At 39.2% G+C, this 26,252-nt stretch overlaps 1 protein-coding gene across 3 annotated transcripts; it reads right to left on the bottom strand.

Moving 5' to 3' along the window:
- Positions 1-8,626: 8,626 nt before the first annotated feature.
- Positions 8,627-23,299, bottom strand: LEO1 (LEO1 homolog, Paf1/RNA polymerase II complex component). 3 transcript variants are annotated; one of them, XR_014618757.1, is made up of 13 exons: positions 23,218-23,299; positions 21,830-22,555; positions 21,461-21,565; positions 20,596-20,690; positions 20,016-20,161; positions 18,508-18,592; positions 18,052-18,146; positions 17,632-17,766; positions 16,903-17,038; positions 16,358-16,544; positions 16,001-16,098; positions 12,316-12,495; positions 8,627-9,674 (listed from the first exon to the last, which is right to left on the bottom strand). XR_014618757.1 is itself a non-coding variant. In XM_084293565.1 (12 exons), the coding sequence occupies exons 1-12, from the start codon at positions 23,273-23,275 to the stop codon at positions 12,391-12,393; spliced, it is 1,971 nt and encodes a 656-aa protein (XP_084149691.1). In that variant the 5' UTR covers positions 23,276-23,299; the 3' UTR covers positions 12,225-12,390. The 3 variants fall into 3 exon arrangements, 1 of the variants encoding a protein (XP_084149691.1); XR_014618758.1 differs by having other exon boundaries at positions 12,316-12,491; XM_084293565.1 differs by lacking the exon at positions 8,627-9,674 and having other exon boundaries at positions 12,225-12,495.
- Positions 23,300-26,252: the final 2,953 nt, after the last annotated feature.

The following is a 26,252-nucleotide window of genomic DNA, read 5'->3' as shown; positions in this document are numbered from 1 at the left end:
CCCCTGGCTCAACTTAAGCCCATTCCCCCTCATCCTGTCACCAGGCACGTGGGAGAACAGACCAACCCCCACCTCGCTACAGCCTCCCTTGAGGTACCCATAGAGAGCGATAAGGTCGCCCCTGAGCCTCCTCTTCTCCAGGCTGAACAAGCCCAGCTCCCTCAGCCGCTCCTCGTAGGACTTGTTCTCCAGGCCCCTCACCAGCTTCGTCGCCCTTCTCTGGACCCACTCAAGCGCCTCGATGTCCTTCTTGTAGCGAGGGGCCCAAAACTGAACACAGTACTCGAGGTGCGGCCTCACCAGAGCTGAGTACAGGGGGACGATCACCTCCCTAGCCCTGCTGGCCACGCTGTTTCTGATACAAGCCAGGATGCCGCCTGGCAGGAAGAAGGCCTACAGAGGTGCACGGCAACCTCCTGAGGCCATTCAAAGAGAAGATGTAACACAACAGGTTGTCCAAATCAGCACAGAAAAGGAATTCATGTGGCCTATTCCTCCACTTCAGAAAGCAGTTCCTGAGATTTGCTGGGGGAATATTTTCAGGTTTTTACTACAAATATTCTCCAGAGACATCACCCACTTCTACAAACACTTCCTTCCTTCCTTGTCGCCACCTTACTCCAAATGGCAACCATGAACCACTGTTCTTGTTTTAAAGGCTTGGTGGATGTTCAGAAATAGAAAGAAAAACTGCCGACAGGAATTGCTGACAAGAGGTGATAATTTAATCAACACTGTGATGATCAGGCTTCTTTTGCTAGTGGATGAGTACCTATGGCCCACAAGCCCCCACTTGCACCACTCTCCATGGAAAAACATCTGTAGGATCACTGTTAGATCTGGCAGAAAAATCACTGCTCAATTAGTTTTCCCAAAGGCATGTGGTTTTGGACAAAAGGAATCCCAGCACATGCTGGGATCTTCAGCTCCAAACACAAATTCCCTTTAGATTCAGGACTAATGATACACAAACTCCCAACTACCAGCTGCACCCAGGCAGCAATCTCATTTTATACCCTCAATCATGCTGAGATGCCAGCAGGGCTGACAGCAGTGCAGCCTGCTTTGGCATGGTGAATCAGCTCATCGGGCAGCCGGCAATGGTGCCAGCACACACGACAAGGCAGGAGAGCTGCCGTTTGGCTCCAGGAGCAGTTCCTATCTGGGCAAACCAGTGCAACACCCACTTGGTACCTGGCAACGGCAGATTTTTCTCTGCACCACACAGCTGTGAAATACAGGAACCATTTTAAAGCACAACAACAAAGTCACATGTAACAGGTTTAACCAAAGCTGCGTATTTTCCTGCTATGGAAACCGGTCACAAGAATCATAAAGCTGTCCAAGGCGAGAATCTTGTGTGCTACCCTCTCCTAATCTGCCCTGCTCCTTTCTGAAACCCTGAAAATGATGCGTGACAACAAGGACTAGTTGTAACTGGTGCAAAGCAGCTACCTAAGCTTTTCACATGAAAACTGTGCCAGTATATTATCAGGAGTCACACCAGAGTGCAAAGGTATTTCCCCTGCCACCTTCAAGTGACTTTGTTAAATGTACAGCCATTACTCCACCTTTGCAAAATGGACTCTCCACATACAGACAGACAACAGACCATAAAGTTGTAAGGCTTTAGGACAGGTTTTTTTGTTTGTTTGTTTCTCCAGGAGTAGTGATAATCCAGAAGCCCAAGCAAATAGGAGCTGGCAAGGCCTCAGTGGTCCACAGCTGAATGCGACAGATACCACCACATTTAGAAAAACTCTCAGAAAGTACCTTTAAGAACTGCAGCTTGGCCTTGTCTGCTAAGAGCAGAAAACCCAGTAACTGCAACTGTAGCAAAAGGTGAGCTGAGATTCAGAAAACCTTTAGAAAACTGAAGTCAGCACAATCATCTCTGGGAAATTACAGATTAAATCCTGTCAGCAGAGTTCACATGGAGATAATCCTGCCTCAGAGGATGGCAGTGGACTAGAGAACCTCTCCAGGATTCACAACCAAGCCTATTTTTCTATGAACCTGAAGTCGCTGTGTTTTAATGCCCAAGAACCAAAGCACAGAATTCTGTACTGCTCATTTCTGGCTACCAACAGGACCTCCACCTGGTCCTCCCGTGTCACATCACAGATCTCACATCCTGACTCTCAGCGAGGTTTCACCCACAGGCCAAGCCCCAGTGCTATCAACAGACTCCAGTCAGTCACAGGAACCTTCTTGGAGCAGAAAAAAAATTGCATCGTCTGAAAAACACCTAAGGGACTGTAACTTATGTAATGTCCAAACATTTTATGTATAGGGACGTAGAGTCCTGCCTTGCAAGATCAGAAACAGACCACACTGAGCTGGACTGATGGCGACAGCAGCCCTGCATGAGGGAGCCCCAGAGCACAAGCAGAGGGCTCCCTGCGGGTTACCCCGCTCTGCATCCCAGGTTGTTGTGCACGTGGAGAAGCACAGCTTGGCTGAATCGGTGGGGTGCAAAGGTACGGAATCCATGTGTGCAGACACACGAGAAGCATACTTTCTTTGTTGAAACCAAATATTTTTCAGCCTAAATTGCACTGGTGTGTGTTCTAAACATTTTATTACACAAGTTTCAGATTTTCAGTTTATTTTACAGTCGTCTCTGTTACCAGTTACAAGATAGTTATATTTATATGGTTTTGGAAGAGCCATCTGGAATCACGTCCTGAAAAACATTCTTCTGGCAGCCAACTTGTGTACTTCTGAGTAATTAGCGTGTGTTTAGAAAGACAGGGCACACTTGTTTTTTTTAATTTGCGAGCCCACTTTCCACTAATTACCACATTTTCCAAAGAGTAAGAAATAACATTCTGTGTCTCTCAAACTCAGCTGCATCAAACCCCCGTGTGCAAGACCAAGACAGAATAGATGCTACAGGTGACTTGAACCTGCAGTCCCACACACACACCCCCGTCCGTTTGCCTTTGCATGGTTCTGCTACGGCTCTGCCCCACGGGAGGCAGCTTCCAAAGAAGGGCAGAGCGGTCAGAAGCACTGCAATTTCAAACAGCCGCAGCTTCATCCGATAAAGATCCTCTGCTAGATTAAACACCTGCAAAGAGTTCAGCTAATTTCTCAGCTTCCAAAACAAAACATTTTCTTCCATCTATTCCCATACAGCCAGGAACTAATTTTCGAAGTACCCAGGTCCACACCACAGGGTGGACATGTGGACTAGAAGTACCTACTGCCAAGACATTATGGTATCCAATACTGAGAAGGTATCAGAAGAAATATCCAAAGCTAATGTACATACATCCAGAATTCAGCTAAACACTGCTTAGCTTCAAGTTTTTTCAGATCTCCTCGAAACCTTAAGCTTTTCAAGTTTTTGAAACACTTATGCAACCTTATGCAAACATCTAAAAGCCAGACACCTTCAAGATTAAAGGCTGTCAAATAACCCATTTACCTAAAATCTCTAATAATGTTTGAAAGCTATATATTCTTTCAAAATTTTACAATCACACGTTTTAAAAAATGTCTGTCTGCTTCTCAGATTCAGGAATCCCAGACAGGCAGGAATGGATCGTGACTCTTTCCCTCTTTGAAACTGGCTGTGTCAATATTTCAGATTTCGGTATTTCCGAAGTTCAACCCCATAGCTTGCAATGCATGTGTCTTAAACTACCCCTAAGATCTCCAATAGAAATGCAACACCTTGGTTTCTTAACCGTGTTGAAAATTTTGAACTCCCATTTCTGGGTTCCTGGCAATACTAGCCAACCTGCCAGCAGACCCTGAATGACGTTAGCTAACAACAAAAACACGTTTGCCACAGGAAAGCCTGAAGAGGTTTAACAGGACATTGTGAAAAGAATGCAAAAGGAAAAAAAAAAAAAGGAGGGGGAAATAAAGATAGGCTCAGAAGTTTATGAAACATGCCTCAAAACTATTTGTTGTTAAAGTTTCCTTCCACTTATCTGGGAACTGTTCTTTCAAGGCAGTCTAGTGTATTTCAGATGCACACTACTTTCATATACAGTACTACATACAGAAATATGAAATGCCCCTTGTGCCAAAGGCAGCAGGTTCTCAACCTTTTCCAATTCGCAGACTCAATTCTTAATAGTAGTGCTACGTCTTCTACATATCTGACATAAGGCTATTCACAACAGGCCAGCGCTTCTTAGTTATGTTTTGTGGACCACTTGCAAAGAATTCAGAGACAGAAGTCAGGTTTAAAACCACTGCTTTGTGAATTATAAAGTGAAAGTATTTCTAACAACCATATTACAATCACAACGCATCACACATTTATATAATTCACTTGAAGTAAATCCAGAAGTACCTTTAACAAATTTCACGGTCACATGCATGATGTATCTTTAAATGATCTGAAGAAGCTCAAAGCATCCTGCTTACTCAAAAACTTCAGTAACTGAAGGGAAAGCTGTCCTAAAATTTAAAGAAACGTGAACAAAAGTAGTAAATAACTAAGAAAAATGGTGGGCCTGAAGTCCATTAGTGTCAAATTACAAAACAGCTCAAGTCTTTGAACTGGCAGTGCCGCACTCACAGATGGAGTTTTCCCCAGCATCTAGTAGTGTCATGCTATGGCAAGATTAGACCCTAAACCAGACACACACATATGTGGTGGTGCCTGCTATATGCCAGCAGCTACTCCAGATCCAGTGTTTGGAAAAGTATGAGAGCCAGTTAATCCTATTGAGTTCCAGGAGATCAAACAGGATCTGTAGGTGGGTAACACATCCACAGATTAGTGAAATGTTCTCAATTTAAGTGTGGTCACTTTGTGATTATGTTCAGAAAGCATTTTCATCTGAAGATATAAAGATTTTTTTTTTTTTTTTGCTACGTCCAGAGGGATTAGAATTACATGAAGTTCTGAATGTCACACTTAAAACCTGGGAACTGTGCTCATAAAACACCATTCCCTCCCTATCTACCTCTCACACAAATACAGGAAGGTTGGTTAGCTGTACGTAACATCAGCAAAGGGAACGCGGCATCTTTCTTAACAATGAAAACCCCTGCAACATCATCCAGCAGCCCACTCTTCTGAACAAGATCAGAAGGAACAAAATGGCTAAAGATATTATCAAACATAAATTATTTAAGCATACAAAGTCCACACTGGCATTATCTACAATTAATTCATAGTGAATGGCGCAGTGATCTAAATGTCTGACAACTTGGCAAGCAGCTGTATGCCTAACTGAACAGGCAATGAGGGCAGTTAGCAGTTCTGAAGAACTTCCCAGAACTCACTGCTGATGAGGTCCTTAACAAACAGCTTACATCTGAAATTACTAAGTCCTTGCTCTAAATTGTCTGCACTCTGCCACTACCTTGAAAACAGCAGCACCATTCAGCTCACACAAGAACAGCCTCTGCTCAAGGCAACAGTGAACAAAGGGCTTCCAAAAGAAAAGGCTGTCCACTTAGATCACCAGAAAAATACCCCTCTGTGGACTGAGCTGACTGCTTGCAGCATCTAACCACCCATGTCACCTGAAGGGCAAGAAGGAACCCTTCTGACAGACGTGAAAGAGTCTCCCACAACACTGTTCCAAAAGCAGAAAATCACTAACAGCAGAGATCCTGGGGAAACATCTAAATGGTTACACTACACATGTACCTAATGATCGACCAGAGAAGCACCGTAAGTAACCTAAACAGATGCACAGATGTTACTTCTGTGATAAGAACAAAGGCTGACAGAGCTGCAGAAAACTCTCAATCTCATTCAGCCAATATAGGGCAACTCCTGCTACCCTTGAACTTTCCCCTACCCAGTAATTTGTTCATCTAATTGCAATAATGTATATTTAAACGCAAGCATCGGTACTTTAATATCCATCAACAAAATTCTGTATTTACAGCAACATCCTACTCAGCATGTCTACAGAACAAGAGCGCCCAGACCAAGTCAGCTGGCTGTCAAGATAAACATCTATTCTGTATATTTATCTTGCTACCCATGACTAAGCATGACTGTAAGAGAAGAAAGTACTCTTGTATTTAGCTGAAGATACAATCCTACATTGGAGTATTTTAACTATAGCAGTGTCTTAAGGGCACTTTGCTCAGCTGGACTTCTCTTCCTAAGCTAAAGGTTAAATAAAGTGGAAAGTAGAAACTGACCGAGAGCCAGAAAATGCTACTTTTTATAAAGCTGCATTCGTCACTCTGGATGGACACCATTCAAAATCTGCTGATATGGCATCTGTATTGCAGGTTGCTGCCTCGTTCCATAAATCCTTGGAAAAGTTTCACTACAGAGCTGAAATTAATACCGACAGTTACCAGGCATGTCCTGGAACTGCGTAGTTCGTTCAGTGTTGAAATGAGGACCAATTCGTCTTGATAACTTTAGAGAAGAGCCAACAACAAAAGTGTGTATTTTCTATTGAATACATTTGTCTATCTTTTTCTTCACAAATGTGCTCTACCTGCACATCCTACTTAAAACTTTATTTTCCCAGGGAATCTGATCATCCCTCTTATCTGAAACAAATAAATCTCTTGTTTTTAATAGCAATATCTAGTCACAGTGACAGGTCAAGGCTTCCGTTACCGTTTTCACTAGACATCACATTTCTTCAATCTTTTATAACCATCCACAAATACTCACCAGGGTCTATAGTATGCTTTATACCACCCTCATTAGATGAATAGACATATTTTGTTCCTTAAGACAGCTTTCATATGCTAGACTGAGTGGTTGAAGTTCATTGGGTTAGGGATCCCGTGTGTTTATTCTGGAAGCTGACCATATTCTGGAAGCTCCACCATACTTCAGCCTGGGTTGGCTATCCTTCACCATAACCCCAAACATTTCTGAAAGACTCTACCTTGCTCATAAGTCATAAGGAAGGTTCAATAAAGCACTGCTTTCAGCTCCAAGAAGAAAAAATGAACATCAGATACATCCCAAGACAATTCACAGAACTCCAGGGAAGAAAAACAGACAAACATTTTTAGTCAGTAAGCTAACACTCCACTATTTCTGTCCTTGCTATTTAAGCCTTGTTTCATCATCAGTTGTGAAGCTATAAGTTATCATCAATACTTTTTAAAATAATTGTAGGTATTTTGCATTTTTCACCAAGGGGAAAAATACACATTTTCTTCCCAAACACCAGAAAAAAAAAAAAAAAAGATATCGAGAGAGTCAATGCAAAATTCAAAATTCAAGCCAATCTGACACACGTAGCATAGAAAGGAGGGTATGGAAAAAAGGATAACACATGTTGTGTTAGTGTAACACGTAAAATGCATAAAATGATGCATCATCTAAGAAAACTGTGAAAGATATATCTTTAAAGAAAGAAAGATACCTTTCAGTGTCACGGTTTCCCTTAAACCAACATAAATAAACTTGACTGCAAGAAAGCAGAAACTCCCTACCATTACGAGTGAGGTATGAACATGGAAACTCACAAGCTCCCCAGGGTTAGTTTTAAATTACACAACTGTGATTTTGGCACTTGAGATTTTTTTAGTTATTCCTGTGAGGAAGAAACAAGGAAAAAAAAAAAAAAAAAAACATCAAGAAAACATGCTTTAGCCATGACACTGGCTTGATCCTTCCTGATCTTCTGTGGAATATACTCCTCCCTTCACAAATATAGCATAAGCTGAGTAGCAGTTTATTTTAAGCTGAAAAACAGGACTGTGAGGTGGCAAGCTCACACGGTTTGAACAGTTATCTCATTCCACGCTAGTAAACAGAACTCAAAACTACTGGCATTAAATCTGATCAGCACCAACATGGGACCAACAGCTATAGTAGGATTCTAGATCTCAAAATACAACCCTCAGCCAACCAAGCACAACAACTTCCCCAAGAAAAACACTAAATGCAAGTGTACCAAACACCTGAATGGAAGGGATAGAGATTGCAGCTGCTGCCAAAAAAAATACATTTATTTCCTTTACATAGTGACCCTTGTAAAATTTCCTGAAAATGGATTTATCGCAGAGATCAACAATGAATCCTAATGTAAGAACACATCCTATACAGAATGTTTACCATACGTCTTTACACTGGCAGATGAAGAAGAAAACAAAACAAACAAACTAAAAACAATCTGCAAATTGCAAATTCACCAGGCTAGGATTAGCATGCCTTTTTCACAGTTATGTTATGAAGTGAGGTATCATGAGAAGACCAGGAAAAGCATAAAACTATATAAAATCAGATATAATTTGATTCAGTCATGGGATATAAAAAAGAGGGTGTGTTAGTTAATACTTTCACTGTTTCGTAAGATTTTATTTACCTTTAATTTACAATACATAAAGAATACAGCATATATATGATTCATGATTATCATTGATAAATGCATGAATGCTATTGCTTCCCAGAAAATTTCAACATAATCCAAAGACATGAAGCTACTTTTGCTGGGAAGCAGGCTCTACAACCTTTCATTTCATGACTTAATAGAAAACAAAGCAAGAAACAAAAACACATCTAAAGTTACACTTCGACTTTAATAATATTTTTTTTCAAGTATCATTCCATTAAAGGTTTTAAACCAGAAAAATACTTGTAAATATAAACAAAATAATCAAGAAACCAAGTCTTGTGAAAGTATTTGTGTCAGATTCTGTCAGAGAATCATTTCAGCATGGATTTACTTAATTTTACATCATTTTTTCAGCTACTTAGCTTATATAATACGTCAGAATGCCCAAGAGTTTTAAAGCAATTAAAGATACAAGCTAGTAATCAATACTAGTTTGCAGCTTTTCTCTAAGTCTTTCATGTCCAGACAAGTAGAAAAAAAACCACCCCAGCTCAAATCAAAGGGCATCGCTAGGCAACACTGGGTATTAGTCACATTGCTCGCCTAGAAGCACTTTCAAGTCAAGCCACAGGCAAGTGTCTAAGCATTAGGATAGCCTAGCTAAATTTCATGAGTGTAATGAGTAATACTTCTTATAGCAAATGTTAAAAGAACATTTATCAGAAACAAAATCTCGTCAATCTTTCCCACATAACAATCTCTGTAAGTTCAGCAACACTCAGCTTGATTAGCAGTTTAAAGCCATTAGAAAAACAAGCAGTTTACTAGAACGGGCTGACACCAAAGACTCTTGTGCCTACTGGCTGAAGAATAAATACCCATTACTTCATTGGAAAGTCACTATCCCGTGTTTAACACCTTCCTGTGGCTGCAGCTTCACGTCAGATCTGAGTTAAAACTTGCTGCCACATACAGAGTGTCCTGCTCTAGCTGCTTCCCCCTGCACCACCTCAAGTCACAACCGACTCTTCATGGTGCCAGTTCAGGCAGCTACACCAGTAAAAACAAAACAGAACAAACTATTCATTTACCTCTACAGGGTCAGGTAAGTTTTCAAAGACACCCAAGCAAATGCTTACACCTCTGCCAAAGAAAACATCCTTTGCCCACATCCCCTAAGTCATGACCACACCAACTCACTGGTTTGATGCTCACTTGGCCAATAAAGCAGTTCTGTTGGCTTATATGGTACAAATATCAAACTCAGCAGAAAGTAAGTTTCCTGAGATTTTAGCAAGTTGACATTTCCAAGCCTGCTTCTAGGAAGAGAGGACTGCATGGGCAGCTGCTCCTGTCGGTTGCAGCCCCTTGATCCATCAGATGTACTCCAGCATGAAAACCATCAAGCTGCACGGCTAGGATGGAGGAAAATGCCTAGTGCAAAATGCTACCCAGCACTAGTAAGAAAACTCCAGTTCAACAACTGGGAAGTATACAGCTGAAGGATATAACTGAAACAGCAAAACTATATAGCCTAGAACAGCTTTTAAAGACAGTTTCAGGAGAATTTATCATACGTCCTACCACTAGCCAGAAAATCTAGTACTCGGCTTCATGCCAGCTCTTCAAAGAAATCTATTTTTGGAAGTTGTCCAAGTCATGCCCTTTCTGGATAAGGTATTCTGATCAGGTAGTACAAAAGTAAACTAAACTCAACCTACTTTCTCTTTCCTTCTCCTTATATATTTTAGTTTCGGATTAGTATTTTTAATTTGGTTAAGAAGAATCAATTCCAAGCAGTTTTCACATACTTGGAGGCTAGAAAAAGAGAGCAAAATTGCCCTTGAGTTAAACAAAACTGTGCATTAGACTAACAACTAACAAATACTGTAGATAAGACAAAGTTCATTCAAATGACTTTAATTACAAGGTGATTGCTAAACCCATTTAAGCTGAAAGAATATTTTCTAAAATTCCATGTTTTAATAAGACTTAAAAGAGTAATGTACAGTATAAAAAAGACAGTATAAAAAAAAGTACTTCTTTTAATCTTTGTAATCCACAAAAAGCCTCATTTCTGGAAGCTGAAGTGAACCACTTGCTAAGTAAAGGCTTAGTTAGCATCAAACCTATGAGAGTGATTAAAACATTTTCACTCTTAGGAGTGTAGTACAAATAGCCAACGTTTTAATTAAACTGACATTTAAGCAAACACATCATCAGTGAAATGGTGGTGTATGTTTTGCATTGTAATTTAAGAGGTATCTGGGAGGCTTTTACATGAAAGTACAGCATGTTGTATCCATACAGCATAAGAAACAATTCCCTTTCTCTACAGCTGGCTTCTTCCTGAGAAGGTTACAAATGAAAAGCAGGTAACCTCATGTAAGGAACCAGACTCCCAGCAGAGGTCTTAACCTAAGAGGATTACAGGGTCAAAATTCCAGCAGATGGAGAAAGGTTTTATCTGCACACTGAAGAGACACAGGAACTCTTGGTAACAGTTATTACAAAAAAAAATAATTTAAATTCTTAGGCACTCAGACTTCTAAGTAGAAATTTTTCACTTCGTTTTCATATTTGCAAGTGTCTACACTGCAGTCAGCTGCTCAGCAGAATATGTTAACACACGCAGAGCTCTGTGCTACTGCAGCTAGAATGCTTCCCACACTTTCCAGGCAGGAAAAATGGAGGTAGAGTACTTCAGTAAACTGTTAGCCTAATTAAACACAGAAAAAGCAAGATGTCCAGGTTAAATGCTGTATCTCAAAGAATCAGGGAATGTCAGACAGCAAAATGCTCACTATGAGGCACTTGAACCCTTCTATCATTTTACAGAAAAGCAGAATTTAGCTGGGGAGGAGAGAGATGTGTAACAATTATTCTTACATAATTATTAGCTACTTTATGTTATGTTACGTAACACAAATCCATATAATAAACTTTTCATAGCATCAGTCAACGCTATCATTAAAAGAGGCATTAAGCTGTGCTTTCTGCTACCTCTTTGAAGTCACACACTCTGTAAGACTGTGTGAAAAATCAGTTAAAAAAACCAGCAACGATAACATCTGAATGCTATCTCACCAACAAGGGAAACTACACATGGGAAGTTTAATCTTAAAAAGAAAGTGTGGTAAAGATCAGATATTCCTTGTAGCCTTTCCCTGCTTTACAACTGGCATTTGCACAATCAAATAAGGTGTTTAAAAATAGCATAGAAGCAGCAATGATTCTGTCCATAACATTCTCCTCCACTAACGTTGCAGCTAAACCAATCTATTTATAAAACTGACCAGGAACAATGGGCAATAGCACCATAAGGATTATATGAGACTATGAAACGGTATTACTAGGATGTACATTCACAGTGCGACTCACTGCACTTTTTAAAAGAGACTTTTATGTACTTGCAGAAATTTACACGGTTTGTTTAACTCTGACATTTACATCACAAGCATATGATTAGTATTATTTTTAATGCTCAGGCAAGACGTGGATTTTCATTCTCGGCTTCAATTCATGGAAACAGAAATGACTTAGGTGAGCAGTTTACTACTCTAACTACAGAAACTTCACAGTTTACTCAGACATGATAAGAAATAGTTTCAGTCAAAAAATCCCCAAATATGCCAGCATAGTAATGTACTGTCCACGGTCCACAGTAAATAAGGAATGCCTAGGAAAAAAACAGTATTGTACTGTACCACTCACGTTCTTCCAACCCTTCTGTACAAATGATAAGTTTTTTCTCCATATCCTCATTGGAAACACTTGTAATTTAAGCATTCTGTGTGAAGATTATGATTTCTCCTAATAAACTCAGTAAAATTACTGATTTATTCTATCACCCAACCAATTACTGAAGTTTTCAAAACTGAAATGTACCGTACATGATAAAAAAAATAGCACTGTGATGATCTCTGGTGCAGCAGCTGCTGCAGTAAGACAAGACTTTAAAAATTAGAGGGAAAAAAAAAAAACAAGAACAAAAAAAACACACTTTATTCACACCAGAAACAGAGACTTCATTGGAATTTTCCATTATCAAAATAATCCCATTATGGCTACTTACATCTTTGCTGTAAGAGAACTGTACAATATATATAAATATATATATATATAAAGCAACGTTAGTGCTTCCTCATTATTAATCATCATCATCTTCTTCTTCATCGCTGATCACATATTTCTTATGCTTCTTACTTGCTTTGTCATCATCCTCTGCTTTTCTCTTTCCAGAAGGTTCACCTTCCTGAAGGTGAGAAAGGACAGAAAAAAAACCACAAATGATATTTCAGGCTAAAATACTCAGAAGAAAAGCAGACAACAATTCTTTCCTAGAAGAAAAGCAGAATTATTAGTTCTAGTCTTCCCACTTCATGCTACTGTAACAACAACAACAAAAAAGTAAATCAGCAAGAGTTTCTGTTTTGTTTGTTGTTGTTTTTAAACAAACAAACCACACTCTAGCATCAAGGAAAAAGACTGATGAGAAACCACTAGTACTAAGAATCAACACCACAGCTTACAGTCTGAGAAATATAAGTGTAGGAGGCTTTGAAGAGATGGTCACAGGAACTTAAATCATTTAGACTTCAGTTACTCACCAGAATTCATGAGGAGCTAGATATTACTCGATCAATTGAGGTAACATCAATTTACAGATAGCTTGATTGTTTTTTTATATTTAAAAATAACTCATAACATTTAATTCAAATGCTAAAATATAGACACTAACGCATGGAGTGAACTAAAATCTAGCATTTTCCTGTATGTAAAACGCTTAAGGAGGCATGGTGGGATACTTGTTGATCTCATATTTTTCTACCTAAAAACTTGAAGGAAAACATTTAACTTCACAATACAGATACAAGTCTTGTCTTCGTTGAAAAAGCAACCCTAATATCAGAAATAAGCGAGTGGTTCACAATGCAGAGCTGTAGAACAAATACTGAAACTGGATTACAGCTTTTTGTTTTAATACAAGAACTGTTTGTTTTAATACAAGGACAGAGAAAACAACAACAAAACATCGGATTCTGATTAACTAACTGGCCTACAACACATTTCTGAATTGCTTCCCTTTACCTCATCTACATTTTGAATTCAACATTTTTTTTTTTTTGTCATACTGTACTTCCAGTTAATTACCTGTTTGAAAGCAATACCATAATGACTTTTACAGGCTGGATGACCAATTTCTAGCACCTAAATATGAAGTCAGTGGGGTGATTGTTAATTTAAACACATGATTTAACCTGCACTGATGTAAATCCTTCTAAACAGCAATTTGATTCAGAACACTATGAAGACATTTGCTCACACTACAAGCAATTAGTTGCAAATGAAAAACTCATCAATTTGGAAACAAAGAATAAGCAGTAACTTGATTATTGCTTAAAAATAAGTGTTTTAGAAATACCCTCAGTTCTAAGTAACCTCATCTCTTTTTCCATTATTTTTTTAATTTATTTTTAAGAGCAACACACATTAATTGGATTTTAAGAAGCAGCAAAAGACAACACAGCCTTTTGGAATTTTAATGAATTACTTTTTATTCAAAGCATTTTCTTCTATATTTACAGTGAATTAGTATGGCGAGAATCTGAATTATGGAAGAATTTTAAGCATGGGAAACAGAAATTAGTATGGGTGGGAAATCTCAATCATAGCTACTTCCTCAGAACATTTATTCTCTTTAGGGATATGGTTTAGTGGGGACTGTTAGTGTTAGGTCAGAGGTTGGACTCGATGATCTTGAGGTCTCTTCCAACCTAGAAATTCTGTGATTCTGTGATAATCTGGCTAGGTTATTGTTAAATGATTCACCTTCTTCTTTAGCAGGCTATCTCCATTAATTACAGCAACAATAAAGCCACTTGCCATGTGATGATAATGTGCATTAATAAAAGGTTGATGTTTTCAGTACTGGTAACAAATTGTTATTAGGAGGGAGATTTGGGCTGTGTTGTTGACTGACAGCACATAAAAGCAAGTCCGTGTAGGAGGAGTTCATTGTTTCACATATGTGGATACATATTAAAAAAACATATATACTTCCTACCTGCTGACTGAAAATAAGTAGTTAGGCTATCCAGATTTATTCTCCTGAAGTTGTAGCACCCCTCTGTGGCCCTAATCGGAATATTGCCTTTACATCATGTAACTGTAAAATGGAGGCTACCATTCTCAAGCAGCAGAGAAGTCCAGTTGACTAGATCCTTTCTTTTCAGAGACTAGAATTGCAAAATCCTAACGTTGATTGCTACATTATAAACTAACAGCTAGTAGTGTCTTGTCAATAAAATAATTAAATAAATAATTTCTACTAACAGACACTAGCAGAGCTCTCAAAATTACAGTTTTGTCTACAGGCCTGACTACGGCTTTCTGAAAGATTAGTCATATTTTCCAAAATACTAGATTTTCCTCAATAACTAATAACAAGCCAGGATCTATGAATTTCAAAGAAAAACTCATTTTCACTCCTGCTTCATAAAACACTTGCATATTAGTGCAAATACTCAGCAAACAATATAGGAGGAATAGCATCACAGCAGCAAGAACATACGTTCAGAATGTAGCAAACATCTCAACAGGCTGGGAAATACCTGGCAAGAAATTTACAGGAAGCACAATACAGAAATGGAAATGACAGAAATCTTACTCCTCAAAACTCAAAATTTCTCATATTAGAGTTATGTGTCATAGTGAAAACTATGTCATAAATTGCTCATTTAAACAAAACTTCAGAGATTCAGCAGCTGTGATTAAAGACGTCCGACATGCATTCTCTAAAAGGACATACTGCAAGCTATACTGCCAAATTGTTCTTTTAAGATGCTTTATTTTGGAAGCCTTTAAAATTCAACAGTAAGATTTGAGCCATTTCAGCAGCTGTTAGAGTGGCATACTGGACATAACAATAGGAAAGCACTTAAAAGAAATCTGGGACAATAACTACGATGATTTTAACAGTTACAATTAAAATAATCTCTTAAGGGAAATAGTGATATAAAACTTTCAATAAAGAATTGAAAAATATTCCACAACCTTCCTGGTTCCACTTCTAATGTTGAATGAAAATAGGTAAGTTTCTAATCTGAAAAATGGTAACTGTCAATCTTAAAATGCACTGTTAAACACCAGCGTGGTATCTGAAGAAGCAACGTTGCTGGAACAAAAACTCAAGATGGGATATACACAAAGATTCGTTTGCTTATACCTAGCACTGATAAGTTACAAACCAAAAAAAAACCCTGAAAATTTAAAAGAGGAAACAGCACTACTACTCTAGCTAACAGTTAACTTGATAGTGGTGTAATGCTTTGGATGATTTTCAAGTGATGGACAACATCTGTTTAGCATCGGATTAACTGCACCTTAGGGTTTTTGTTGTTGTTGTTGTTTTTTAAATCTTCTATTTAAAAAGGAGTAGAAATGTTATATGAAAACTCTTCCTTTGTTTTCACAATAAACAGGAGAGGACCTTGTAGCTTAGGAAACAAGACTGAACCATCTTTTAATCAGCAATAGTAATAGTGACTTCCTTCAGATATCACTCAGGTCTATGAACTGACGTAGCAAATAAGAAATTGGCATGATTAATTACTGTTGACAGCATGCCAAGTCAAATACTACATTCATCAGAGCATAAATGAAACTACAGAAGTCTCAGCTTTAAAAAATGGATTAAGCGCAGGAAATGTTCCCGACTGAAAATGAGTACCTTTTTCAGAACAAAATCATTTTCTTACCTCATCACTAGTCAGTTTCTTTGCCTTGAGTAGTCTTTGTGTTTTATCTTCATCTGAGCCCTCATCGCTGTCAGAAGAATAGATTCTAGCACGTTCCTCTACAGGAAAAAAAAAAAAAAGAAAAAGGTATTTATCTGAAATTGGTCAGGAAAAAGACATTATAAAAAATGCTTCTCTTAGTCTCACAAAAGGCTCATGGAATCTAACCCCATAAAGGAAATAAACTTACACAAACTGAATTTACGTTTCCTTATGTATCAAATTAAGCAGTAAAACACAGCCTTACCAGGACTCTCTTATGAAATCAATTCGTCTGAATTACATAAATCCTACTTGTCTACTGGTAAGGTTTATTACCTCTGATGCCACCTTTATATCTGTTTTTGATAGCAGCTAGACTAATAGCATCATCTCCCTCATCCTCTTCTTCATAGCGATCAGGTTCTAAATAATTTGCACTCAGACCACGCTGGTGCTGCTTCTCCCGCATTCTTCGCTGCTGAGATTCTCTACGAATGGAAGCTCTTAATCTCTCCTCTTCTTTCTGTCCAAAAAAAGAAACAAAATATGAAGATTGAGGGGAAAAAAAATAATAAAATACTCAGAGTATCTTGTATTCTGCTGTAGCTTTTGAAATCATTTCACAGGAGTGGAGAGACTGTACCTAAAACTGATTTTTTGTAAATGTAAGGTAATGCAATTTCAAACAAAAAAGACTGCATGCACAAACTGCACCCATGGTTAACTACTCTTACCTATAAAACTACTCTTACCTACAACTCAACGGGCTCTGTTTTTCAAAAATACATTAAATGTTCAGAAGTGTTCAGCTAGATTACAGTTGTGATTATTCTTTTTTTTAAGATTAAATCATCAGATAAACAAGTTCTATGTGAGAATACCTTAATCATTTCTGTCCGCTGAGACTCTGGATCACGACCTGCCATTGGCAAAATACGAATTTTCTGGGTCTTTGAACATCTATCTGCCAGAGACAAAGTCATCTTCCTGTGAGTGGCGCTGTCTGTAGAGTGTGGCCTGTTGGAGAATTTTTATGGGTTAAATACTTCTAAAAAGAATTTATCAATTTTCAAATGACAGTTGCAGGGCAGGAATACTTAAGGTTTCAAAGATTTATCTGCACAAAAGTAAAAGCATTATTACTATTATTTTAAATCTTGTGCACTATAATAGCTACTGGAGACATCAATTCCTCTCAGCAAACTGGCTGCAGTCCACCACCACCCTAAATAATCATCCTCACATTTCACTGCAATATCCCAAGGCACAGTCACCATCCTGATGGCCATCATGCATCACAAGAAAGGTTAATTTCAGAGAATATTAATATTCTGATTCACATGAGGACTTGCACTTAAAAATAAAATTAAAATTTATAAAAAAAAAAACAAACATGTAGTCTAGATACTGCGGTGAACAGCATATTAGCCTTTCAGACTGGGAAACCTACCTGAGGAAAAATCTTTCCCAAATATGCATAAAAGAGCACATTCTTATAAAACAGCTAAGCTCTGGAGGTTTACTAATTTGTACCTTTAATCTTTATGTACTAGTTACAACATTTATTTGCAAAAATACTAACATCATTTGATACGGAATATTGTGTTTACCTGAAGGTTAACTTTGTCTTGAAGACAGCCTGTCCTTGTAGACCTGTCCCTTGTCTGATAAACAAATGGTTGTGATCTCCCTGCAGTGGTGCCTTGTACACGTCAAAGACCTCATTTCCCAAGTGGAGAGACATGCTTAAAAGAGATTCATATTATCAGTTACTTGATAAAGTCACTGCAGTCTATTTTTTGCCTCATTTATAAAAAGAGAAAGCCTTCACATTTCCTTTTTGTATACAGCCAATAATTGTATTTCAATCCAAATGAAGCAAAGCATAAAATTTTCAAAGCACCGAGACTAAAATAATTTCTGCTATGCAGAACTGACAGTGAAGTTTGTTGACCTTTCAATTTTGCACGCCACGGCATTTCACTGTAAAAACAACTGTATTCCTTCAACAGCAAGAAGTCCAAACCAACCTTCCATCCGACCACTTGACTATCCGGGCATTACTTTCTCTAATCTCATTCCCTTCCTCATCTCGACGCATCCGCCACCGTATTGTGTTTTCTACCTGTCAGAACATAAACTCCGTTTTAATTCATAGTTTAACTAATAGTAAGGAATACTCTGGTAAAATACTCTCTAAAAAGATCGAGAATTACAGTTAGAAGGGTTACTCAATTTACTGTATGATGCAAAGAAACAAAGGTGAAAGGGATGGCTTTTACAGATGAAATGCAGATCTGAAGGGTTTGTTTGTTTGTTTTAGCATTACGAGAACTCAGCAACCTTCCTCAGCAGTGAACTGGTCCACGCCTTCATAACCTGAACCATAAGTCAAAACACCATTCTAAAATACCAGAAATAGACTTTGAAGAAATGTGGCTATTTGAGCATAATAGAGGAAAGTAAAATTAATATTAATATTATACCTTGAGTTTTAACCTAGTTCTACCTTCTTCATCAAGCATCTCCTCATCTTCAAATTCATCCTCATAATACTGGGGATCAAAGGGTCTGTAATAAATTATACAATAGTCTTTATTCTTCTAAAAAATAAGCCAGATTGTTCTTGTGCAAAATAACAGGTGCTTGAAAGGTTTAAACTATACACTGCACACAACAGTAGGCACTGCAGCTGTGAGACAGCCATTTCCACACTAATGTAATTTACTGCATTGATTCTACACCACAGGAGTCCTACCCAAGTGTCTTCACTACCATCAATTACAGCCACTTTAACAGACCCTCTAAATGGCTCTAGCTAAAGCAAGCAAGTCTGCCTCAAAAAGGTTTCCTCGATATCAACATGATGAAGTCAGGGTTAAATTTACAAATAAATACACATAATTTTATACAGGGAAAATCAAAATGAAAATCTTTTATAAATGTGGTGAGCTATAGATTTTCTCAGAGCACAATCTTTTTAAATTTGAATCCGAGAATCAACCAAACAGAAATAAAGAGACTGTTCTTTTTCTTCAAAAAGAAAACCAAACCTAAACAAACCAAAAACACAAAACACCAAGAACCTGACAGCTGGGGAAAAAATAAGCCCACTCAATAGCTTAATAGTTTCAGGATCGCTTGCAATGGAAAGAAACAATAATCAGGCTCTGCTACTGTAAAATTCTACTTTCAGTCCTGTCTGACCCCAGTGATCTTCAGGACATCTATCACTGATTACAGCCACTAACTGAATTCTTAATAGTTCTCTCCTTAAACAGTCTATAGCACGACAGCTAGGGAGAATGATTTAACTCAGGTATGACAGAAACAATACCATGCTGCCAGGCAAGAAGAATAATTAAATAATCCAATACAGTTCCTAACAGAACACCTGAAGAGATGAAATTAACAGCAGTTTACTAGAGGTGCTGATGGTGGGCTTTGGGGCCACATTTAACATCACAAGCAACTCTATTAATCTGTTTTGTTTCTTCCTCTGAATTCCAGAAAAATTCTTTTGCTTGGGATAGGTAAAAAGTAAAATAAGTAACCACTGTCCCTTTTAATACTTAAATACCACATTTAGCACATGCAGGAAAAAAAGAAGCTTATTCTAAAATTCAGATTTTTTTTTATCACTCAAAAGTGCATAAAGATTCAGTGTGTTTGGCTTTCATGTCTCTGAGAGACTCAGACTTCGTTACTTTCAGTTAAATCATACATACGTATACTTGTATGATTTTAAAGACAAATTTTATTCAATCAGGCTGAACTCCACGCTTCTAACATAGTTTCTCAGTTCTTGATTAGCTCACAACCAGGCAAGTATTACTATTGACTTACCATCACTAAAAGTATGCACCTTAATGTTAACCATTTTAAATATGACCAATAGATTTAATCTTATTGCTAAAACAAAAACAACATAGTGCAACACTTAAAAAAAAAAAAAAAAAAAAAAAAACTTATCATGTATTTAATACAGAATTACCTGGGCTCCACACTAAGGAAGTTGGGCAGCTTCACAAAATACAAATCATTACCCAAGTCTGTGTTTACTTTTGGTATTTCAACCTCTATTCTTGTCTCTGGAATAGGCTCTTCTTCCTGCTGTTCTTGACTCAGTCCATTCTCATCCTAAGGACAAAAAAGCACAATAAGCAAAAGTGAAAAATGTCAGTCTGTCTCCTGGTGCTGTAATAAGCATTTATATTTTGCCTGAAGAAAAGCCATCAATATGCAGAGAGAGATCAGAAAGTTTCTGATAAAAACACTTCCACCATTTCCGTGAAAGCAATCCAATTCAGCATTTTCATATGATGCTTAAAAAATTTCAAATATCAGCACAAACTCAAGAAACCAAAGACAACGGAAACAGCAAAAGAGCTGCCACGCAGTTTTCAGCTAAGGATGGAAGAATCTGTGGGATAGCTTTTCTCAGATTTAAAAAATAATAATAATTAAAAAAAAGCCTAATGTTTTTCACTAAAACATTACCAAACTCAATCAACATTCCAGACTTCAAAGTGGAATGGCAGCTTATTTCTTTCAAAAGTCACACGCCTACTCACAATGGGCTGTCCTGGAGTTGGTGGTTTGTCTTCTCCATCACTGCCTGAGGAAATGTCATCTGCACCTCCAAACAGGTCCATGACATCTGCATGTTCTTGAGGGGAAAAATTACTGTTTTAAATACATATATATGGAAACACACACACATATATACAAGTGCAGAAAAAAGGATCACATCCTTCATTCTTATTACCACTTAAAATCACCTACAAAGATTAAAAAAACGCTAATGTTCACAAAACACGGATTATTTTCCTATCTTGCAAGAAAATGCTTCCCCTTGTGTTTTTAAGCTGAAGATTCAAGGTATGTTTTCCTGGAAAGACCCTATCAAATGTAAGAATCTAGCTGAAAAATTATGACAGAAGAATCAAGAGTCTAAGTTTGTCCTCAAGTTCATACAATTTAAATACAAAGAACAATTTAAATATACATAAAAAACAACTTTGCTGCACATTTTGGAAATTTTATTTCCCATTAGAATCAACGCCTTTTTCTCAGCTAACTAAATGTCATAAAAAAAACAGTATAGGCTTTCTCAGGCTCTTCTGATAACATACACCATGTCTTGGTGTCTTCTGGCAACAGCTCATGAACCAGCACTCACGAAAGAAAAGCTCCATCTTTCACAGAGGAAACTGAGAGACTGGCAGAGCTAAGTAGGAATAATCAGCAGACATACAGCGTGTGTTTTCCCCCTGCAGTGTTCTTGCTGTGCCATTTTGTCATTTCCATGGCACTACAGTTACTCCATATAGAAAACGCTATCAATTGTATCAAGTCCCACAGCAGATGAATGGCGTGCTTAAGATGAGAATTAAAAGACAAATGAACCGAAGCCCACCAAACAACCCCACCATTTACCTTTCTGTCCTTCTGTATCACTGTCCGCCTCTGAATCTGACGCAATTGGTTTCTTTCTCTTCATTCGCAGAACTTCATCCTCGCTATCGCTACCTCTTGCAGACTCTACCAAGGAGCATAATGACTCACAGTAAATCAAGAATTTTGTTGCACATATTTCATAATTCCTTTGTATTATTAAATTTGATTCAGATGGAAAGGAATTTAAATGGGCTTTAAAAAAGCGTTATAAAGATGACTGTAATTAAAAGCTATGTGATTAATGACTTTACATTTAAGTTGGAATCTTGTCAAGCCAATATGAAGTAAACAATAAAGATCAAAACAGGCCTATAAGAAGCAAATCATTACCCCTGTATTTGGTCCTACCAGATTTCCGCTCTTGTTCCTCCTCATCAGAGTGCTGGGCCCTTTCATCATCATCAGAGTTCTGCACCTTCTCCTCGTCAGAATGCTGGGCCCTTTCATCATCATCAGAGTTCTGCATCTTCTCCTCATCTGAGGCCTGCGGCCTCTCCTCCTCATCGGAGTTATGCATCTTCTCCTCGTCAGAGTTCTGGGCTCTCTCCTCATCATCAGACATCTGCGGCCTTTCATCTTCATCAGAGTTCTGCACTTTCTCCTCATCGTCAGAGTTCTGCTGCCTCTCCTCATCGTCAGAGTTCTGCTGCCTCTCCTCATCGTCTGACTGATCACTCTTGTCCTCCTTGCCCCACTTCTCATCCTCTGAATGTGCCTTTTCAGAACCATCTCCCTCTGAATGATGACTGCCTTCATCTGACCCGTGCCCTCGATCATCCTCCTCATCGTCGTGAGCAGCTTCTGAAGCACTGTGCTGATCCACGTCTGACTGATCATTATCTTCATGCTCAGAATGTCCTGAGGCTTCAGAGCGATTGTACGATCTGTCAGAGTGGTTGTCGCTGCCTGTATGATGGGATGCTCCTTCATCCTCACTGTCATCTCCAAACAGTTCTTTATTACTAGGTTTTATTGCCTCCCTATCATCGTCCTGGTCACTGTCGCTTCCAGAAGCGTTACTACCAGAGCCAGCATTCTCCTGATCGGAATCAGATTCAGATCCAGAGTCGGAATCTGCAAAACAGACATCGCCCTTTTAAACACTAAATAAAACATCCCTACAGGGAGCCTCACAAGATGAGTATCGATTTAAAAAAATAAAAAAAAAAAAAAAAAAAAAAAGAAACAGCAACAACAGAGATCTATAAGAAAGAAGCACGTAAGTTACCTACGACAACAAAATAGAAGGTGACCTGAAATGAAAGGCGTAACGAAACCTGACAGGCGCCACGTTAAGGTCTCACCACCAGCTGCCAAACAAGATCCCGAAGTTTAAAAGGAACCAGTAATTACACAAAACTGGAAACAGCGAGAATTTTAACCACGTAGCGGCACAGTTTATGAAACCTTTCACGCCTCAGACCGCCGCCGTTCCCGCAGACCCAGCTCCCTCCCCTGCAGCCTCTCTCCGCCCCGGCGGGCCGCGCTTCCAGCCGGGCAGCACAAGGCGCGCCCGCCCCGCGCAGAACCGGGACGAACCCCCCCAGCGCCCGGCCTAACGGCAGAGCAGCGCCCGCCGGGCAGCGTCCCGACACCGCCGCCCCGCTCCCCGCCCTGCCGGCGGACAAGCGGGGCCGCTCCCGGAGCCGGGCTTCCCCGAGCCGGGAACCGACGGCCTCGCCGGCCCGGGGGGGCGAGCGGCAGCGGCAGGGCCGGGCGGGGCCGGCGCCTCGCACCTTTCTGCTCGGCCTCCGAGTCGGCGTCGCTGCCGAAGAGCTCCTCCATGTCGGCCATGGCCGGCGCCGCGCAGTGACGCGTCCCGCAGAGCCCCGCCGCCCACCCCCGGCTCGGGGCCGGGCCCGCGCACGCGCCCTCCCCGCGCGGGAAGGCGGCCCCGGGCAGCCGCCATCTTGTGCCGTTAGCGCCTTCCCCCGGCCCGTGCGTCTCCACACGCGGCGCTCGCCCAGCACGGGGGGCCCGCCGCGAGGTCCCCGTCTGCCCCCAGCCCTGCCCGGGGCCGCGTTTCTCCCCCGCTGCTGTTTAAGCACGCTCAGGTCGCAGCCCAGCCGCCCTTGGCAACGGTCTGCTTCGGGGCACACCGAAAAGGGACAGCCAGCGACGGGCTGCTGCCTGCACGAGCTCGGACGGACAGCGCAGGGCTCAGAGCGCTAGAGGAGGATGCACAAGGAGCCAGGGCCGTTTTGGAGAAAAGGGGAGTGGTGTAACAGCGCTGCACTTGCCTCCCACAGCTCCCAGCTCTTGCTGTGGCAGCATCTAACGCAGCAGATAGAAAATCAGGTAGAAAAATAAGGTGAAAGGAGAGAGGGGCTGTGGAGATACCCAGCTGCCCCAGGCGCTTCCCTTCCCCAGCAAGCCCAGCCACAAGTGCTTGAACCACATGGCTGAGCTGTAGCTCACAGGCAGACAACTGCAGCCAGCTTACTGCTGGAGTAGGACTACTCCAAGGACTACTACTTAAGTAGTAGTGCACTACTTAAGGGAAGAAAAAAAAAAAAAACAGTACTTTAATCATTCAACAAGTTTACTGTTTTACAGTTCGACAGCATATAGTGCTGATAAGCTAAAAACACTCAATTCATATTTCCTCAACGGAAATTTAAATTGAACACATGCTCGTTTGTAGCTTACAAACAGCCTAGTTTTCTTTACAGCTTGAATAACAGTACATCTTTAAAATACAACAGTAAATATATAACTGTTTTAGAATATAGTATGTGTTTCCATGCTTAGATTGGAGCCAACAGAATCAACAATATGTGGTCATTTGACTTCTGCATTAAACCTGGAAAAGAATCTAGAAGAAAAAGTACCACCTCTTCTGAAAAAAGACCTTGTGTTAACAGTAGCTAGCTATCAGCGTAATACCACTTCTACACTTCAAAACAAAGTCGTGCATAAGATCCCACTACATCTGAAACCATTAAATCACAAGATTCAAGTTTAGACTGTTCACGACTCCTGGCTACAGACTGAATTCCTTCATTTATTCCAGAAAGGTTATACATTGTAGGCAGAAAAGTGACTTGTAACTGTTCCATGCACCACACCACGTGTCCTTCAAAAATTTGGAGGGCCAAACTCTTCTGATTAAAGAGAAAAAAAGAATCTATGCCCATTCTGTCTATCCTGAAAGCTCTGACAAGCAGTGGAATACTTTGCTGCTGTCTGTAGAGCTAAACCAATTAAGAGAGGTGCTCTACTTTTTTCTGTGACAGGGCACCAGAGAGTTGCAACTTTAAAGCCTGTCTTTGACGGGAATATAAACCATCAAGCAGCTAAATTTAATTCTATAAAGAAATAAGGAAGAGATTTTGTCTATTATTTCCATAATCCAGCCTTTCATTTTTTCTCCTTCATCTTCAAACAGGAGATAATTGCGTAACTTTGTTTGATAATAGTAAGATAAGTCTCCATAAAATCACAAGCGAACAGATTTCATGAACATGTAACCCTTCAACAAATGGAGGAAAACATTACAGTCTGGTTTTTGACACAAAATGATTATGGTGCCTAGCAAATAAAAAGTACAGTACAACTTTAGGCAACTCAGCACATGACATGCTTTGGCCACGTTTATACAGCTCTATCTGTAAAAGACATTTAGCTTGCAAAGATACCCATACTATAGAGGTACTTAAATTTCAAAAAATCTAAGAAGTTCTTGACAATTTATAAAAGCCCAAACCAGAAGAAGCCCTTTTTATTGTTACTTGTCAGATCGTTTCTAGTTGCTTCAAGCTTATAGTAATGTAAAGTCTTTGGTTCTAATACAATTAATTCCAAATGTCTTTTCAGAGCACACCTTTATTTGTAATTAGTCAATAAAAGGCCAATTTTGAAACAGGGAAAAATGTCATTCCATAATTATAAACCAGTTATATACATACTCATTGAAGGCACTGTAGTTTAGAATTCTCTGTACAGTTGCAATACGAGTGGAAGTCACCTCCAGAATAAAGTCTGTCTTTAAAATCCAAAATATGATGTGCAGCAAATTATAACATGGGCACAGCTTCAGAGGATTGCTCTGTTGAATTTTTATAGTACATAATCCGATGCAAAATATCTCAGTCCTATACATTTCCTATATATAAAATGCTCACCATATTATGATCCTTTGATGAAAAACAGTTGTCAGTTGAACTCTCTTTGCTATAAATACAGCCAATCAGTCCTTTAGTTGTGAGTTTATAATCTCATGACAGCATTGAGTAATCTAGTACAATACAGTCCACACAGACCCACACCAGAAAGTCCAGATTTTTGTTATTTCAGAGAAGTCTGCTGTGATTATGCACAGAAATTGAAGCAATTCTTGTGGCCTTATTAGTTTGCTTAAATATAAAACTTGAAATACTTGAATAAGTACTATTACATACAAATATGACACTGCATATTGGTTAATTTCTGCGAGTCTTATGTCACATTTCAACATCAAGACGTAAGTAGAATAGAAAGATCCTTTCTTGAAAGTGTTGCTTCATTGTTTCATAAAAAATGACATATTTCTATGAAGCACTAATATTTTAATGCAAAAGCTTGAAAAAAGGATTTCCCCATTTGCCAGCAACTTACGACTGATTTTACTGGTAAGGTTGCTTTTCCCCATACAAAATTATACAGAACTTAACAAATGCATATCCACTACTTCTAGAGAAGTTCATACTAGTTACACATGTAGATAAGGATTTTTAAACAAATAATATAAACTAAATGCTGATGAGCACATGATAGCAGTCTAAAAACATAT

Source organism: Netta rufina (genome assembly GCF_964035555.1).
Source record: "Netta rufina genome assembly, chromosome: 11".
Classification (NCBI taxonomy): Eukaryota; Metazoa; Chordata; class Aves; order Anseriformes; family Anatidae; genus Netta; species Netta rufina.
Note: the sequence above shows the minus strand (reverse complement) of the source record. Positions and strands in the feature narration are given on the sequence as shown.